Here is a 20,043-nt window from a genome sequence, read left to right as displayed (position 1 = left end):
TCACTGGAAAGAGAGGCCCGTTGGACTTGCCAACTTTATATGCCCCAGTACAGGGGAATGCCAGGGCCAAGGGGTGGGGGTGGGTGGGTGGGGGACTGGGGGGGGAGTGTATTGGGGACTTTTTGGATAGCATTGGAAATGTAATTGAGGAAAATACCTAATTAAAAAAAAACAAAACAAAAAAAAATAGTGATTGGACTCTACAAACACAATGAGTCCTCTATCTTTGATCAAATGAGCACTACCTAGCCTGCAATCACTAAAAGAAGTGAGGAAGTTTGCCTCTATGCAGACGTCATGCTCAGATAGTCAAAGATTAAGGACTGCAAAGAAGATGGGCTGAAAGATGAAACTGATTTAAAAGAAAAACAGTTTAATATGCTCAGTTCACCACTCAGAACTTTTAAAAATACAATATGGAATAAAAATCAAAACAAAACAACAAATCCTTACATAAGGACTAAATTTAATTGGCTATTTGGGTTTTTTCTTGTCTCTAAATAAATAGGAAGTGGAGGAGGAATTGTTAGAAAATTCAGGATTTTACTTACATTTACATTCCATCTTTACATCCAATGAGATACTACCCAAAAGATTTAGGGACTTTTAAAAATGAATATAGAATAATGCCAATTCTGCCTTACATCATTAGTCAATTGTGAGAAAGTTACTGCATCGAGCCAGATTCTGACCTATTACAACATAGAAGTCATTCTACAACTTAGAGCCCACCCATGGGGCTTCCAGTGTAAGGAAAGGCCTCAAAGACATATATCTCTCACCACACCCTGTTCTCAATGTACATGAAGCAGGGAAACCAGGCATGCAATCACAGGATACATGTGTATCAGGCCATTGTGCTATGCCCATCTGTGGAAGATGTGGTTTCCATTAGGGAAATGTCTAAAGGTGGTTATTCTAATGGATATTATCAGAAAAAAACACTAAAATTTAAATGAAAAGGTATTTAGAAATAAGGCACTTACCTATTCCAATAAACACAGCTTTGTAGCCATTTTCTTTCAAAGAGCTAAGAGTCATTTCATCTGTGGAAAGGCTTTTATCACAAATTATCTGTAAGAAACAGCATTTTGAGTAATATTATACATCTACTGATTAATTAAAACCAAATAACATAAAAATCAAAGGAATGAATATAAAAGTTCTAGTGAACCAGTTTGCTTAATGAAATTAGAAATAATTAGAACACTAGCATATGTTATTTATGGGATAAATGTATAAAAGTCAGTGTAATTAAAATCATATTGGTAAGAAAGAGAACTACACCATGACGCAGTATTCATCTCCTAGACCTATGCTTAAAGGATCCTGTATTGTACCATGGAGACATTTGTGCATTGATTCTATTGCAATGAAATAGCAAGGAAATAGACTAAGCCATGGTTTCCATCAACAAACAACTGGGTAATGAAAAGATGTTACATATACACGGTGGAATTTTATTTCTACATTAATAAAAGTAAAAGCATATGAAAATGATAGAAATGCATATATACCTAGAAACTGCTATATTAAATAAGATAACTCAGACTCAAAAAGACAAATATAGTATGTTTGCTTTTGCCCTGGGATCCTAGCTGCATATATATATATATATATATATATATATATATGGAGCAAGTGAGTTTGGTAGAAACTTAGAAACTAGATGTGATCTTATAACCACAAGAAGATGAAAAAAAAAGATTTATTTCTACCTCTTTCTTTCTTTCTTTCTTCCTGGGGAGTGAATGGGAAGAGTAATAAAACATGTGACAAAGAACTGGAGGGGCACAGCAAAGAGATGGTAAGAATCCACCCAAACAAAGCAGGTATGGGAATGCATTAAGGAATCCTATAACTTTGCATGTTAACTAAAAAAAAAAAATTAAATTCAAAAAGGTTAACTAAAGTTTGCAAAACTTATCTCCTAGTTTATGTTGAAAGCACTGTTTAGTATCTGAGATAATATTTGAACAACAAGATAATAAGGGAAACAAAAGTCAAAAGGATCCAAAATGTCAAGTGAGAGAAGATTTACATGCGAAATTATACAACAACATAATGCAATTAGCATGCAGCTCCAGTAGTAAAGACTCATTCTAGCCATAGTCAAACGTGTAATATTTCAATAACATCTTTACAACACATAAGGTTTCCATAGGGGATATTGTTCATGCAATATGAAGAAATCAATGAGACAGAATAGTCACTCTGCCTGTAAGTCACAATATTTTGGTTGGTCTCAAAAATTATTTAAGTAAAAATACTATTATACTTATTTTTGAGAGAAACTGGAGGAGGGTGTCACATGTATGGAGGACAACTTTCATAAGCCAGTTCTCTCCTTGACCATGAGGGGCCAGGGGATAGGACTCAGACTGTCAGGTTCAATGGTTAGTGCCATTGACCACAGAGCCATCTCATTGACCCATGAATTGTTTTATTCCCTCTAGTGGAAACCTGCTGAACAAGAGAGACACCATACTCCTAGGTAGAAATCTGCAGTACCCTGGCAAATAAATACTACAATAATTACCCTGGTTCCCCATAGGGAATGAGGACCATTTACCCAGGCAACTGTGCACAAGGGAATTAGGGATAATCAGGCATTTCAAGGGCTATTAGGCACATGATCTTTATTGACATTGATACCTGGAGACACAAAGTAGGGACCTATACGAAAGGTAAAATGGAGCCTGACTAAAGTCTGCATCCCAGTGGACCATCAGAGACACTGACCCTGTCGGTGATCATTCTCTTATTCTCCAAACACATAATTGAAATTGTTACACTTGTCAGTTAAGTAATCCCCAACTGTATCTCTGGTCTGTGAAATAGGAGCTGAAAAGGCTATCACAGCTGGGAAGACTGCAATACAAATATCAGAAACCGGAGTGAATCAGCATATCATATCCAGTATGCAGGAAGGATGGCGAGAGATGTTAGTGGAGCCCATCAAATCTCCATTGAATTCAGCAGTCTGTCCCTTACTGAGAATAGATGGTTCCCACAGGATGAATGTAAGCTATTGTAGAGTTAGGTATAGTGCAGTTCTGGCTGAAGTCTCTGTGACAGATGTAAAATTGTTGAAGCAGCCTGACATGCCCATGGAGACTCCAAATGTGGCCATTGACTTGGTAAATGGAGACTGATTCTACTGCACTTCGAAAATGAGTCAGAAGCAGTTAACACTCGGTAGTGTTATAGTTCACCTCTGTGGTATGGAAATGTCAGTAATTATAAGTGTATACAAAGAACTTTAATTTCATGTAGAGCCCAACAGTGATCCACTCTAGGGTGATAGCATTCAGGCTGTGTACCACAAGCATGAAATGCACAGGATGCTAATGAGTTCAAGATTCCCCAAAATCAGAAGGTAAGTAAGAACTAGCCAGTGAGGGAAGTTTAGGGCGCCCAGATGTACATATGAGCCAGTATATCTACACCCAGAGAGAAAGGCAAAGAACTTAATATTCTGTCCATCCTCACAGAGAAAAAAGCAATCACAAAACCTAATAACCCACTTTGGCCTTTGATATCATCATATTCCTGATATATAAACTCTCTATAATGAATCATATAAGAACTATATTTACCAATGAAAGAGTAATGACTACAGCTAACATGCACAGATGTCCAAAAGTAGGACGTTCTTCTATGTATTACACATAGAATGATGATAATGATGATATTACACATAGAAGAGATAATGATGACACATTACCTCTTTACAAGAGACCCATGAAGTGTTTTTGTGTTTTGTTTTGTTTTGTTGTTGTTTAACTTTTGAGTTGTATAATTATCTACTTTTCATTTTTGTAGGTTTAATAATGAAAATATTTAAGGTCATTTGTTTATCATGAGTTTTATGTTTTCAGTCTATTAACAAAAATTTTAAACAATAAGAATAACAAGGGAAACATAAAAAGATCCAATCTGCTACTAATGAATGAAAAAAACACATACTTTGAGAACATATTCCTTTTTTTTTTTTTTTAAACATCATGATAACAATGAAAGCCAAAACGCTCACTCCTGGGTTCAGAGGTGAGATCTCCATTTTTTCTCCAATAACTGTCCAAAGCAGGAATGGCCAGGAGTGCACAAGGCATAGGAATAGTGGAGTAACTGCAACAAGATACTTCTGGTCAACATCTGCACCCAGTAATTGGGGCTATTTCACAGCCCTTTGTACACAGGTCCTGCCAGAAAAGAGTTGGTCTCCCAGGACTGCTGACACAGGCTTACAGACCCACAGGAGGGACAAGCTCCAGCTAGAGACAACAAGATGAACTAACACCAGAGATAATCAGATGGTGAAAGGCAAGCTCAAGAAACTTACCAATAGAAACCAAGGCTACTTTCCATCATCAGGACCCAGTTCTCCCACCACCATAAGTACTGGATACCCCAACACACCAGAAAAGCAAGATTTGTATTTAAAAATCATATCTCACGATGCGATAGAGGACTTTAAAAAGGACATAAATAACTCCCTTAAAGAAATACTGGAGAACACAGGTAGGAGCGCTTAAAGAGGAAGCACAAAATCCCTTAAAGAATTACAGGAAAATACAACCAAACAGGTGAAGAAACTGAACAAAACCATCCAGGACATAAAAATGGAAGTAGAAACATTAAAGAAATCACAAAGGTGACAACTCTGGAGACAGAAAACCTAGGAAAGATATCAGGAGTCATAAATGTATCATCAACAGAATATAAGAGATAGAAGAGAGACTCTCAGATGCAGAAGATACCATAAAAAAACATTGACACAACAGTCAATTAAAATAAAAAATGCAAAAAGCTCCTAACTCAAAACATCCAGGAAATCCGGGACACAATGAGAAGACCAAACCTAAGGATAATAGGTATAGAAAAGAGTGAAGAATCAAAAATTAAAGGGCCAATAAATATGTTCAACAGAATTGTAGAAGGAAAGTCCCTAATCTAAAGAAAGAGATGCCCATGAACTTACAAGAAGCCTACAGTACTCCAAGTAGATTGGACCAGAAAAGAAATTTCTCCCATTACATAATAATCAAAACACAAAGTGCACAAAACAAAGAAAGGATATTAAAAGCAGTAAGGGATAAAGGTCAAGTAACATATAAAGACAGACCTATCAGAATTACACCAGACTTCTCGCCAGAGACTATAAAAGCCAGAAAATCTTGGGCAGATGTCATACATACCCTAACAGAATACAAATGCCAGCCCAGGCTACTATATCCAGAAAAACTCTCAGTTACCATAGATGTAGAAACCAAGATATTCCTGGCAAAAGAAAATTTACACAATATTTTTCCATAAATCAAGAACTTCAAAGAATAATAAATGGAAAACTCCAACACACGGAGGGAAACTACACCCTAGAAAAAGTAAGAAAATAATCTTCTTTTAACAAACCAAAAAGAAGGTAGCCACCTAAACATGATTCAGCCTCTAAAAACAAAAATAACAGGAAGCAGCAATCACTTTTTCTTAATATCTCTTAATATCAATGGACTCAATTCCCCAATAAAAAGACAGATTAACAGACTGGTTATGTAAACAGGACCCAACATTTTGCTGCATACAGGAAACCCACCCCAATGAAAAAGACAAACCCTACCACAGACCCAGAGAAGCTATGTAATAAGGAAGCTAAAGGTGGGATCTACCTGGAAATGGGAAACAGAAGAGATTTTTCATATGTGCTTGGGCTGGGAAGATAGAAACAGGAGGGATCAAGAAGGGCAGGCGGACAGAGAAAGTACTTGGAGATATGACTGGAATTGGGAGTATTTCAGTAATGAGGTAGAAATTTAATGGCATGAAACCTCTGGAATCTATTGGGGTGACACTACTGGAGACTCCTAGGAGTAGTGATATGGAGTCTAAAAAGGCCATCTTCTGTAATCAGGAAAATCTTCCAAGGGAGGTTTTGGGACACCAACCCATCCACAAAACACTCAATCTACAATAAATAAAGGGTATTGCCTAGTCGTACTGTAAATTGTTATGCCACATTTGGTTGATATCCCTAGGAGGCCTGCTCTTTTCTTAATGGAAAGGGAGGGAGAGTGGATTTGTGGCAGAGAAAGGTGTTGGGGCAGGGACTAGGAGAAGAGGAGGGAGGGGAAACTGTGTTGGGCATATAATATATAAGAGAAGAATACATTTAAAAAGTAAAAAATTCAAATATTTGAAATGGTGATAACTTCTTTGTGCAACATTCCAAAGACCATATTTCAGAAATATTCTATGAAAATATAAATTTTACTTAAACAAAATCCACACACTTTATGAACAGGTTCTGACCAAGAATAATAATACTGCTAGACATTGTCTAGGCCACATAATTGTAAATTTAGAAAGTCATATGGCTGCAGATAAAAATATATGTTTTCTTCACATGATAATTTGTCTAAATCTATGTCCCCATAAGTTTTAAAATAGTGAGAATACTCTACCCTGTGAAATACAATGACTTCATATTCTTTTTGAAATTTTTTTTTAATATTTCTGATTTATCTTTGACTGGTAAAAACATATATTAATTTGAAATTTTAATATGCAACACCTGGCTTATTTAATGAGAATTAGGTAAGTATTTCAATTCAAAATGGAATACATTTAAAGAATTTTCCAGCTAGGCAGTGGTGGCACATGCTTTTAATCCTAGCACTTGGGAGGCAAAGGGAGGCTGATTTCTGAGTTCAAGGCCAGCCTAGTCTACAGAGTGAGTTCCAGGACAGCCAGGGATACAGAGAAACCCTGTCTCAAAACAAACAAACAAAAACAAAAACAAAACAACAAAAAAGAACTTTCCAGAATGTGCCCTTGCACTTAGTTATCCATACATCATCTATTTGAACACTGTAGTCATTTAGACTTACTGTTATGATGTGCATATCTATATTGCATTTGTTGTTTCCAGAGTATTTGTTTGATAATTTTGTGTTAAAGTTCACTATTCAACCATGTAAAATAACATATAAGTAGAAACAAGTGAAACAGTCCAAAATATTCTTTGTCCCCATTAGTGGTAACATGTAGATTTTCATAGTCAAAGCAAAGCCCATGCAAAGTTTGCTCCTCGCTTTTCAAACTATCTTTTGGAGACAGAAATTGTCGTAATCTTGATCCATTATTTATCATTTGAGTTTTATGGAGGATAATCTCTAAACAAAATATGAATATGTCATATTGAAGAGGAAAAGTCACAGAATAGTAGTAGTAATGGAAAATTAGTGTATCTAAGGTTACACGCTGGAAGTAGAGTATGTCAGGATATTGTCTAGCTTTAAAAGAAGAACCCAAAATGTATTGAGTAGGAAAATAAGATATTAGTATCATACCATTATTCATAAATTTATTTTATATGTTGGGAGAAGCCAGAGTACAAGATGCACAGAATAAAGAAAAATACATTTCTGGAAGGAGCTATATTCCAAGTGTTAAAATGCTAAATGCTAGTCTTTCAGAGAGCTCACAACTTGCCTGAACAAAACACGATTAAAGGAACCAAATCCTTTCCTTGGCTGAACTGAAGCCCTAAAGCTATTTAGGAATTTGTTTCTTACAGACAATTAATCACATGCAGGTGTGCCAGATGAGAACTATTGATTGCCCTTTTCCAGGCTAGTGGCATGCAGACAGTAGACAGACAAATGCCTTGAGCAAGGGGAAGTATCTTTCTGCTAGGCCTAAGATAGTTTTAATTCTTCATCCCTAAAATGAACATTGGCTGTTAATCTCCAGCACAAAGCCTTCCCCTTTCTTCCTCTGCAATATATAGACAGACGTTATATCTCATACTCACCTTTACACCAAGGTCCTTCATGAGCTCAATCTCAAAATTCACGACGTCATATGGGAGTCGAAACTGAGGAATTTCAGAAGTGCTGAACCAAAAAGGAAAAACAGGAAAAAGGAATAAGAGTGGAATTTATCAACCTAGAAAAAAATGCATAATGTGTTCTTACTGATTAGCATGAAAGGGACAAACAAACCCCTGTGAGTAATTACAATACGTACAACTACTTAGGAAGGCACAAACATTTTTTCCTGCCACAGTAAGATGTCCTGTGTAGTAAAAATAATATAGAAGCTAATACAAAATTATAGGAAATAGAAAAAAAAGCAATATAAATGTAGTCAAAAGCAATTCAAACACTTCAAATTATATAGTTAATTTACTTAATAATTCTGTGCTTTTTAAGATATTAAAATATCCGAGTAAATATCAATTCACAGTATACAGAGAGTTAAGTTTTATTTTTCTAGACTCAGATGTAAATGTATAATTTTCAGCTCTTTTTTTTTAATTTTGTTAATGCTCATCCAAACCAATATGAGGAGCATCTCACTGAAGTTTTGATATTAATTTCGCTGATGGTTCACTTCATTCGGGTGATAGACATTCACAATTCTCATGTGAGATGTAACACAATATGACTTCTTTTTATTGGGTTCATTATATTTTACAAACACTAACTCCGAAACTGAGCCTCCAGTCAGGGAACAAAAATGGGCTGGTCCGCGGCCCCTGGGACACAGTGCTGCCTCTCTGGCCTCAGTGAGCGAAGATGCACCTAACCCTGAGAGACTTGAGGCCCTGGAAGTGGGTAGGTTTGGGGGGAGGTAGGGAGGTGGGAACATCCTCCTAGAAACAGGGGGGAGGAGGAACAAGATGAGGAACTGTGGCAGAGCAGGGCAGACAGGAGAGGAGGGTAACAACTGGACTGTAACAAAATAAAAGTTAAAACCAACCAAAATCCACTAACTCCTTACTGAACATATATTTTGAATAATATCTCAGGCTTTGTAGGCTATCGGTTAAAATAGTCGATTATCTTAATTTGCTGTGCATAAACATTTCAACTGCATTTCCTTGAACTTTAGTTCCTGTGTCTTTGTTTTTGAGTCCTATTCAAGAAACAAGGACCAAGCAAATGTCGTGAAATTTTTTCATTGTTTCACAAGTTTCATAGTTTCGGCATTTATATGTAATACCAATCCATTTTGGAATTGTTTTTAAGGACTAGAAACTTATTTTTATTCTCTTGCATGAGTATAGCTAAATTTTTCCAGTACTGTATGGAGAAAAGACTACATTTTCTACATTATAACTCAATCATATTGCTTTCTTGATATCCTTTTAAAATACTAGTTGCCTAAAATTTTGTTAATTTCTTTCTGAGTTACAAAATCCTGAGATGTTTTCTGAGCCCATGCTCAGAGTTATGGCTGCTTTACCTTAATTTTAAGGTTGGGTCAAGTTTAATCTTTTAGCTCTGGTTTGTTTGGTCTATTCAGGTTCCTCTGTGCTTCGATATAAATTTTAGAATACCCTTCTATTTTTGAAGTCTACTAGAATTTTATAGGGATGATATTGTATTCTTTCAGTAGCATGAATATCTTTATCATAGTCTACCAATGAATGAATGCAGAATGTCTTCATTTTATTCTGTTCTTTTCAGTATCTTTCATCATTATTTTATAATTTTACTTGTAGAGTTATTTTATTTATATATATATTTCTATGATTCATATGTAATCCTGCAACTTTTATAATTTGACTGTAATTTTATATATCTTTAAGATATTTTCTTGATAATCTACAGAAAATTTACTGCTTTTTTATTTTTTTATCTTGTCTTCTTAAAATTCACTGAATTTGTTGATTAGGTCTCATAGACTGAATAATAAGACAAGAGAAAGGAATGAAAATACAAGAATACAAGGATACACTTGGGAAAAGAAGTTGAAGTATACCTGTGTGCAGATGATATGACTATACATAAGAGACCGCAGTGGCTCAGGTTAAAGTTCTGAGTGGGGATGAAGGGATAGGAAGGTAACAATGGAAGAATGATCTTCATAACTGCAATAGGATTCAGGGATTTACTGACCAATTTTATATCTAAGATATAAAACTAGAGATATTTTGCCATATCTCAGTGCAGTTTTGATGGTAAGTTAAAATTTATCCAGTGTAATATATTTAAATATTCTATCAGATGTAGGGTTGGTAAAGATCTTTTCCTAATTTATTGCTTGTTGCTTTGTCCTAATGACAGTGTCCTTTGCCTTACAGAAGCTTTGCAAATTTATGAGAGCCCATTTGTCAATTTTTGATTTTAGAGCATAAGCCACTGGTGTTCTGTTCAGGAAAAAATTTCTCCTGTGTCCATCTGTTTGAGACTTTTCTACACTTTTTCTTCTTTAGTTTTAGTGTGTGTGTCTGGTTTTAAGTGGAGGTCCTTGATCCATTTGGACTCGAGCTTTGTACAAGGAGATAAGAATGGATACATTTGCATTCTTCTACACAGTAACCACCAGTTGAACCAGCACCATTTTTGAAAATGCTATCTTTATTCCACTGGATGGTTTTAGCCCCTTTGTCAAAGATCAAGTGACCATAGGTGTGTGGGTTCATTTCTGGCTCATCAATTCTATTCCATTGATTTATCTGCCTGTCACTGTACCAAAACCATGCAGGTTTTATCACTATTCCTCTGTAATATAGCTTGAGGTCAGGGATGGTGATTTCCCCAGAAGTTCTTTTTTTGTTGAGAATAGTTTTTGCTGTTTTGATTTTTTTGTTATTTCAAATGAATTTGCAAATTGATCTTTCTAACTCTATGAAGAATTGAGTTGGAATTTTTAAAATATTTTTATTAGATATTTTCTTCATTTACATTTCAAATGCTATTTTCAAAGCCCCCTATACTCCCCCCTGCCCTGCTCCCCAACTCACCCACTCCTGCTTCCTGGCCCTGGCATTCCCCTATACTGTGGAATATGATCTTCGAAATACCAAGGGCCTCTTCACCCATTGATGACAGACTAGGCCATCCTCTGCTACATATGCAACTAGAGACACAGTTTTGGGGGGTACTTGTTAGTTCATATCATTGTTTTTCCTATTAGGGTTGCAGACCCCTTTAGCCCCTTGATACATTCTCTAGCTCCTTCATTAGGGGCCCTGTATTCCATCCAATAGTTGACTGTGAGCATCCACTTCTGTATTTGCCAGGCATTGGCTTAGACTCACTAGAGGGAGCTATGTCGGGGTCCTGTCAGCAAAATCTTTCTGGCATATGCAATAGTGTCTGAGTTTGCTGGCTGTATATGGGATGGATCCCCGGGTGGGGAAGTCTCTGGATGGTCCTTCCTTCAGTCTCAGCTCCAAACTTTGTCTCTGTAACTCCTTCCATGAGTATTCTCTTCCCCCTTCTAAGAAGGAACGAAGTATCCACACTTTTGGTCTTCCTTCTTCTTGAATTTCATGTGTTTTGCAAATTGCATCTTGGGTATCCTAAGTTTCCGGGCTAATATCCACTTATCAGTGAGTACATATTGTGTGAGTTCCTTTGTGATTGGGTTACCTCACTCAGGATGATGTCCTCCAGGTCCATCCATTTGCCTAGGAATTTCATAAATTCATTCTTTTTAATAGCTGAGTAGTACTCCATTGTGTAAATGTACCACATTTTCTGTATCCATTCCTCTGTTGAGGGGCATCTGGGTTCTTTCCAGCTTCTGGCTATTATAAATAAGGCTGCTATGAACATAGTGGAGCATGTGTCGGTATTACATGTTGGCACATCTCCTGAGTATATGCCCATGAGTGGTATTGCTGGATCCTCTGGTAGTACTATGTCTAATTTTCTGAGGAACCACTAAACTGACTTCCAGAGTGCTTGTAACAGCTTGCAATCCCATAACAATGGAGGATTGTTCCTCTTTCTCCACATCCTCACCAGCATCTGCTGTTACATGCATTTTTGATATAAACTATTTTCAGTTTGTTTTATACATGCATCTCATGTTAAAACATTGCTTCAGTTCATGACTGGATAAGTACTGGTCCTTAAATTGGCATTGTATTACACACTGTAAAATAGTTTTCATTCCTGCATGTATTTCACCTAGAAACAGTTACATTGCCAATCAATGTGGAATAATACACACATGTAACAGGACAGGTTTGAAAGAACCTTTTTAAACATTTAAAGACATGTGTTTCACTGAATATGCTACCTAACACAACAACATATACATAGTTATTATTTTAAATAAAATTTAGAAATCAAGAAGAATATGTGTATACTTAATAAATATTTCCATCATTAATTTTATGTTTAGATATGATCTTATATGTGCTAGAATGTTCTTGAACTAATTATGCAGCTGAAAATGACCTTGAATTCATGATATTCCTGTATCTACCTCACAATTGCTAGGGTCACAGGAGTGTACTGTCATGTCCAGCCACAATTTTTGTGCTTAGGAATCAGAAAGGCACATGGAAAAGAGAAGGAAACCAAATTTCAAAACAACAGGAGTAAAAGAAACATATTTAATCATGAATTTCAAGAAGTCCTTCCCAGTAAAAATGCTCAAATATATAAAAACAAACATTGAGTACTAATTTATATAAATTACTCCACATTTGAATGGAAACTAAATACAGAGATGCTAAGAACCATAATCATGTACTAAAATTGGCAACCCATAATAATTCACAGACAAGGCTGCTTCCATTTTCAGCTTCTTGTGAAAATGCAATTAAGGGGCAAAAAGATTTTCCCTCATCTACCAGGGTACACAACAATTATGTTCATACTTTTAAAATTAACTCACATATTCATTGATGTGTATAATTGAAAAGAACTACAATGTTTATACCTATGTTATTATACATAATGTTTTTCCTAATTAATGAAACTGGGGTGAACTGGCACTAAAAAGATAGCCAGCATCCTCACAGCAAAATAAAATATAGAGAAGTTTATTTCCTCAGATAAACTTTCAAAATAAGGATTCCTCAATATTGATAATAGTCAGTACATAAAAATCATAAAAGAGTCATTTCTCCACAATAGGCATGATTTAAGGTATTGGTGTTCCTTACAGGGTTAATGTAATTTGTGAGGCTTTTTTTTTTCTTTTTGGTAAGGTCACATCATTTTGTTTAATGAATCAAATAGCATGACAAAGTACCTGATCAACAGTTGTATATGATTCATACACTGCAGCTTATATCAAAGAAAGAGTACTTTGAAAATTTCCTATTATCTGGAGCTATTGAAAAATTGTGGGGGAGCAGGCAGAGGACTGGAAGAGCAGAGGGGGATTGAAAGCCCATAGGAAGAACAATGTCAGCTAGCTGGACCACCCAGTGCTCTCAGGGACACCAAATATGGAGTGTACAGGCTCCAGATGCAAATGTAGCAGAGGATGGCTTTGTCTGACATCAATGGGAGGGGAGGCAAGGGTCCTGTGGTGGTTTGATGCCCCAGCTTAGGAGGATGCTTGAGCAGTGGGGCAGGAGAGGGTGGGTGGGTGAGGGAGCACCCTCATAGAGGCAAAGTGAAGGGGGAGAGGGTAGATGTGGGATGGTGGGCTTATAGAAGTGTATCTGGTAAGTGGGATATCAGTTGAGATGTAAATTAATAGAATGATTAAAAATAAAGAAAATCATCTGATCAATTTTAATTTTATGTATTTATTACCCATTTTATAGATGCAAAAAATAATAAAAAGTATCATGAACCTGTCAAAATTAAACTTATTTTTTGATTATCAAATATGATGAAGCCATTGTTTAATGAAGAGTTAAGTAGCTACAGAAAGCTTAAGTGCTAATTATAGAAACACAATCCAAATGTTTATAACTTAAAATCTGTGAACTTTAATACAAGTCACTTGGAAACAATAATAACAATTTGATTGATATAATAAAGTTATAATACACTTATCATGAAAGAATTTTATTTCATACCAGATGTTTTAAGCAATATCCATTTCTTATTCCAAATAACTTTTATTAGCCTAAACATAATCCATGTCTAATCTGTTTAAGTAAAGTAAGCCCCATAGTTTACATTTGCCTCAGCTTCTGAGGTTATTGATACCCAGTGATCAGTTTCTATACTCAATGTATAGGTCTACAAGGGATACAATAATTATGATGGAATGCTAGTTTACAATAATAATACAGACTTATACCAAATTTTGAATTGATTTTAAAAATCACTGTAAAATGTACTCTGAAAGAGAACGTTTATGGCAAAAGTAGTAGTAAATATTAAAATAATTGTAAACAGACAATACATGAACAACATGGTTTGCTTTATATAGAGAAAACTTGAATGCCCCACTCAGTATTCTATTGAGCTCCACATTCTTCCTGTATAATGTCTAGGACTATTAGATATATTTTCATCATACAAAATATTTTCAGAGATGAAACAATCCCTGAATTTTGTTTCTACTATCACAAACTTTTCCAGAGATCTATAACTTTAGAAGAAGACAGAGACATTCATACGTACATCTTCCTTAAATACAACTTCAAAATTTCAAGTGAGTTACATCATCAGAATTTGAGCATGTTGGAAAATAACATGTAAGATAGATACCATCTATAAGCTTGAAGTGTCTCTGTACTTATAAAATGTCCACACCAGGGACAGTTTTACCTCAATTTTTGACACTTAAAACACAAAAATAAATCTAGGAATTACCTTAAACCACCAACATATTCTTGTTTTTCGAATATAGTAATGTTGGAATAGCCCAACCGAGCCAAAAAGGAGGCACAGCTTATACTCGCAGGCCCGGCACCAAAAAGTGCAATTTTTGCCAAGTAGGCTTCTGGCATATGTTCCGGGGGAGGCAGCGATGGGCTTCTGATCTGTGGGATGTTCATTGCTTTGAACACCTATGGAGAAATCGATTGTGATGATTAAATTTTTAAATTAAATTTTACATCATCGAACATGTTTTTAATGTTTCCACTCATAATTAGCACTTTAATTAGCAATGAGAATTGAATGTTCCACATAAATAAGACAGAGTTGTATTTTGTTAAATAGAATATAACTGTGACTGACTATTCTGAACCTCTGAAAGGCCTGCTTAGAATAGGGGGAGAACCTCTAGGAAGCATTTCTGACTCACCATCCCTACTCCCAACTTTCAGTCATAATAGATGCTCCTATTTGAGCCCTCAAAATATAGTTTGCACATGTCTAATATAACTATTTTCCAATGTTACTCCTGGATTGATTTTTTCATGCCAGTCAGTGGACCACTTTTTTATTGAGTTTGACAGCAGTTCATGTGTGAAGAAGCAAATTACTACAGAGCTACCAGTAGCCAACACTAACCTGACACATAGCAGCCAAATTATGTATTAATCAAAGTTCTTTATATCCATTTCTGACTATGACAGAATAGCTTTGGAAGCACAGAAGAGCCATGGAAGCAAATAGAGGTGACAAGATCCAGAGAGAAGCAACAACTATGAGTTAATAGTCTAGGTATCAACCACCCATGTGTCTTCATGTGTCTTAATAAAAGGAGGATGGTCTAAGAAGCTGTAAGAGGGCCATACCTCAGGAAACCCAGCAAAATCATCTGGGCAATCTAGTAGAACAAGAACAATAATATTTGGGAATAGAGGATTCCAATGACCTAGAGCAGAAAAGGCACAGAGGATTAGCTTGACTCCTAAGTAGTACCGAAAGAAAACCAAGGGTCCAAACAGAACTTCTGCAATGATAAGGGAGCCTTGCAGGGTGGCTGATCATGGTGGCATATAGCTTAGTTCCGAATATTTCCACTATAAGAAGCAAATCGAAGAAAGACAACCCTACCTGAGCCAATCGAACCATATATTGAAATATGTACAATCAGTCCTTACAATTTTGTTTGTTAACCATAGAGTAGAGTGACAAGTTTTCATATATAATGCCTTGCTTTTGATTAATACACCTAGACTTCATATAAAAATTCAAAAATTGAAAGCTATTCTTACACAGTCCAGTTAGTATATGGACATCAGCAGATAGCTATGATTGCTGCATTACCAAATCTATAAGGGAGTCAATGAACTCCCAGGAAATAGAAATTTGTCAAAACATATACAAAATTTTATAAAAGAAAATACATGACTTTAAATTTCAACAGACTGTATAAAATAATCAATTAACTAACTTACTAACTTACTAAATAAATTAATAAATAAATATATTAATTAATTGATGGAATACCAACAAAAAAACAAACAAACAAAACCCCCAAAACCTGTTCTGAACAATGGATGGGAAAGAAATAGAGAGGTAAACATAAAAAAGACATAAGAGACAAACAGCAAAAGTAAAGAGATACAAGAAGGCATAAAGTAATTCCTAACAATAAGAGAAATTGTAATAACTGAATAACAAGCCATGTATTTCCCAGAATAAAAGAAAACAGGCAGAAATGTAGACCACCTAAAAAAATAATGCCAACAAAAGTCTTCTTCTTAGCATCAAAAATGCTTCTTAGCATTCAAAAGGAAATTAATAATCAAAACAAGCCTGAAAGTAACCAAATCATAAAGAAAAATTATAATAAATAGTCAAGATTGCCTTTAAAAATTTCAGGGAGACGTTCGGGAGGCAGAGCCAGGCTGATTTCTGAGTTCAATGACAGCCTGGTGTACAAAGTGAGTTCCAGGACAGCCAGGGCTATACAGAGAAACCCTGTCTCGAAAAAACCAAAAACCAAAACCAAAATAAATAAATAAAGAAAGAAAGAAAGAAAGAAAGAAAGAAAGAAAGAAAGAAAGAAAGAAAGAGAAAGAAATGAAAAAAAGAAAAAGAAAAAAGAAAAAAGAAAAAGAAAAAGAAAAAGAAAAAGTCAGGGAGAAAGAATTCATTTTGTTCAGTAATAAGACCCTGATAAGGATGCCATGCCCAAGGGGTGAGCACTATAGACATGAACATATGAAATTATTGCAAACCACCAATATAATACTTCCAAGGGAAAAATATCACATTGAAAATTTAAATGTCTAGATGAATGTAAGTTAAAATTTGTTGCAGAAAGTAGTGAAGTGGGATTTTAAATGTAAAAACTAAACACAGCCAGAGAAACTAAGTAGTTGTCATACAACAGATCCAACCACTGCCCATGTATTAACTATGACACTCATGTGAATTCAGGATAAATTTTCTACCTATGGAGTAGTTACTAAGCCATAGCTAAAGAGTATGTAGGCAACTAATGAGGAGGGCTGATGCATAAATCAATTATTCCTTCTCAATAAAGGTGAGAAATGATATGAATTGATGTGTAGGAAAGCAAAGACAAACCAAAAAAAAAAAAGAAAAACAATAAATAAAAATGCTAATAAGCAAGAAGTTGGGTGACTTTATACTGAAAGGAATGACAGAAGCAGTCAAGTGAGCATAAAATATTTTTCACCAATGGAAAATCTTCACAACTAAAATTTCTGCAAAAGTAAATGTACTTTGTAAATGAGAGTGAACTGTACCTATTTTCTGAGAGAGTTTGTCAGCAATAATAGTAATCAAAATTTATTTTGACAATTTTGTAAACAATTGTTAGATGAAAGTGTAAATAAAATGATGTAATTATCACTTTAATGGGCTAAAAATAATAGTTCCAATTAAAATGAAAACATCCGCACATTAAATACAAGAGACTGAAAGATGGATAAGAGCAACAGGAAACAACGAGAGAGATGTAAATATAGCAATATCAGACTTATTAGAAGTTAAATAAAGATGCATTAATGTCAAATAATATTTTATAGTAACACATTTTGGGCATTCAGAATCTGCAGACATTTAATCACATTTTATCGTATATAAAATGACCTTGACAGGAAGACTAAATTAGCTCAGGGATGTATCTCAGTGTTAGAACACTCATTCCGTGTTTGTGTGTATGTGTGTGTGTGTGTGTTAGAAAGAGAGAGAGAGGGAGGGAGGGAGAGAGAGAGAGAGAGAGAGAGAGAGAGAGAGAGAGAGAGAGAGAGAGAGAATGAATGAATGAATGCTGGTCATATATCATGCATCTTCTCATCATTTTATCTCCAAAATTTGGCTACCAATAGAAGTAGAAGTGAAAGCCAGGCAGTGGTGGTGCACTTCCGTTTTAATCTCAGGACTTGGGAGGCACAGGCAGGAGGATTTCTGAGTTCCAGGCCAGCCTGGTCTACAAAGTGAGTTCCAGGACAGCCAGGGCTACACAGAGAAAACCTGTCTAGAAAAAAAAAATAAACAAAACAAACAAACAAACAAAAAAGGAAGTAGAAGTGAAATTGGAATATCATCTTGCCATAGGTGTATCATAATATATAACAGGTCACCTAACAGGGCTCTCTGTGTTTAGTACAGAACAAACAAACAAACAGACAAACAAAATGAGGAGACTCAGCAATGATCAATAGAAAGACGATTTTCTTATGTCTGAGGCATGCAGCTTTTGTTCAAGCTGACCTCATTATAGGCATCCCTTACTGTACCAACCACTGAGACTAAATTCTGCCACTCAAAATATATGAGTTACTCTCAGATGCCTCAGCATGCAAATGAAAGAGACTTTGCAACAGGGACTGGGAAACCCTCTTTCTCAGTCTAAAACAAATGTTCCTCATAGCATTTTGGCATTTGAATTCAAATACGTTATTATACTTCACCAGTAATGCTTGTTTTCTTTCTTAGAATACAAAACTTAACAGGACACAACTTTGACTCCATATTTTCATTTCTATGATTCCTACACATAAATTGTACTTTTTAGTTAAATGTTTTTATGTACTGTGTAGTTCAGGGTAGGACATGTATGTACAATGGAGCATAACATGTGGAGACCCAAGAACATTTGATATTCAATAATCTGTTACCAGGATGCAGGATTTGGCAATCAAACTCAGGTTGTCAGGCTTGGCTACAAGTACTTTAATTACATCTCCCCAACCACAGTAAATTGTTCCAAAATCATTTCTTGTGCTTTGCGATACTTTATACTTTTACAAACTATGAATCTATTTTCTAGTGCTTTGGTGAACTGTCTAAAAAGCACAGATTTTCTTTGTTCTTGTATTTACATTTGCCTCTCCCCTTTCACCATGGAGATCCCAGCGATCCACCGCAGTTCATCATTATCCCTAACAAGAACATGTGTCTCTTGGGACATCTACTAACTCTCCTAATCAGACTGTCCTTTGGTTTAAACACACAATTTTATGCCTATGTGTATGTGCATGTGTGCATGCATGTGCCTGTGTATGTGTGTACATGAAATGGGTTTGCAGTTACCACATGTGTTCAGGAACCCACAGGGATGAGAAGAGTCAAAAGTTCCAAGGAGATGGAGTTACAGATGGTTTTGAGTTGCCATGAGGGAACAAGGAACTGAACCTGGGTCTTCTGAAAGAGGAGTAGGTCCTCTGAACTTCTGAGCCATCTCTCCAGACACTCTCCTATTGTTTGATATACTTACCTTTTCATTTTATTTCTTACTAGTCTTGATGATTGATTAGTTTATGAAACATTAACGAAAATGTAGTTATATCTTCCCAAATCAATATTTTCACATAATTTACAAAAATAAATATTTAAAATATACATTTAAATATAGTAGTGTACAGTTACAGTTGATTTCATTTAGGAATCATATAAATGAATATTTGTTTCACATTCAGTTGGGTGCTTTATTTTTATGAATTAATAACTACAAAATTTATTTTGCCACACTAAAATGTGACCTTTAGAAAGTAGCATTGCATTTTAACAGACTTAAATAAAATATAAATTATTTTAAACATTGTTGGATGCTAGCAACTTTGTTGACAGTAGTATAGTATGGTTGATTAATTAAGGATATTTTCTGTCCAAAATTATTATATGTGAAGCGAATATGTGGAAATCACATAGAACTGGGTTCATATAATATCTTTCATGTTACAATCATTGAGAAGAAAAAAACAGTTTAACTCTAAGACACTAGGCATTTCCTCTATGGTTTCTGGCTAATAGTATGCAGATAAAGCAGCAGTTACTTTTTTTTTTAAATTTTTAACATTTTTTATTACATATTTTCCTCAATTACATTTCCAATGCTATCCCAAAAGTCCCCCATACTGTCCCCCACTTCCCTACCCACCCATTCCCATTCTTTTGGCCCTGGCATTCCCCTATATTGGGGCATATAAAGTTTGCAAGTCCAATGGGCCTCTCTTTC

At 35.4% G+C, this 20,043-nt stretch overlaps 1 protein-coding gene across 1 annotated transcript in view; it reads right to left on the bottom strand.

The window, feature by feature from the left end:
• The window catches only part of Dpyd (dihydropyrimidine dehydrogenase), an 849,196-nt gene that overhangs the window by 608,917 nt on the left and 220,236 nt on the right, over nt 1–20,043 (bottom strand). Inside the window, exons 6-8 of the mRNA XM_021158977.2 lie at nt 14,529–14,725; nt 7,814–7,895; nt 987–1,074 (exon numbers count right to left, since the gene is read on the bottom strand). Of these exons, the coding sequence (XP_021014636.1) occupies nt 987–1,074; nt 7,814–7,895; nt 14,529–14,725 (367 nt within the window). The remainder of the gene's footprint in view (nt 1–986; nt 1,075–7,813; nt 7,896–14,528; nt 14,726–20,043) is intronic.

Source organism: Mus caroli, chromosome 3 (assembly GCF_900094665.2).
Source record: "Mus caroli chromosome 3, CAROLI_EIJ_v1.1, whole genome shotgun sequence".
Classification (NCBI taxonomy): Eukaryota; Metazoa; Chordata; class Mammalia; order Rodentia; family Muridae; genus Mus; species Mus caroli.
This window is presented reverse-complemented; position numbering and strand designations above follow the sequence as displayed.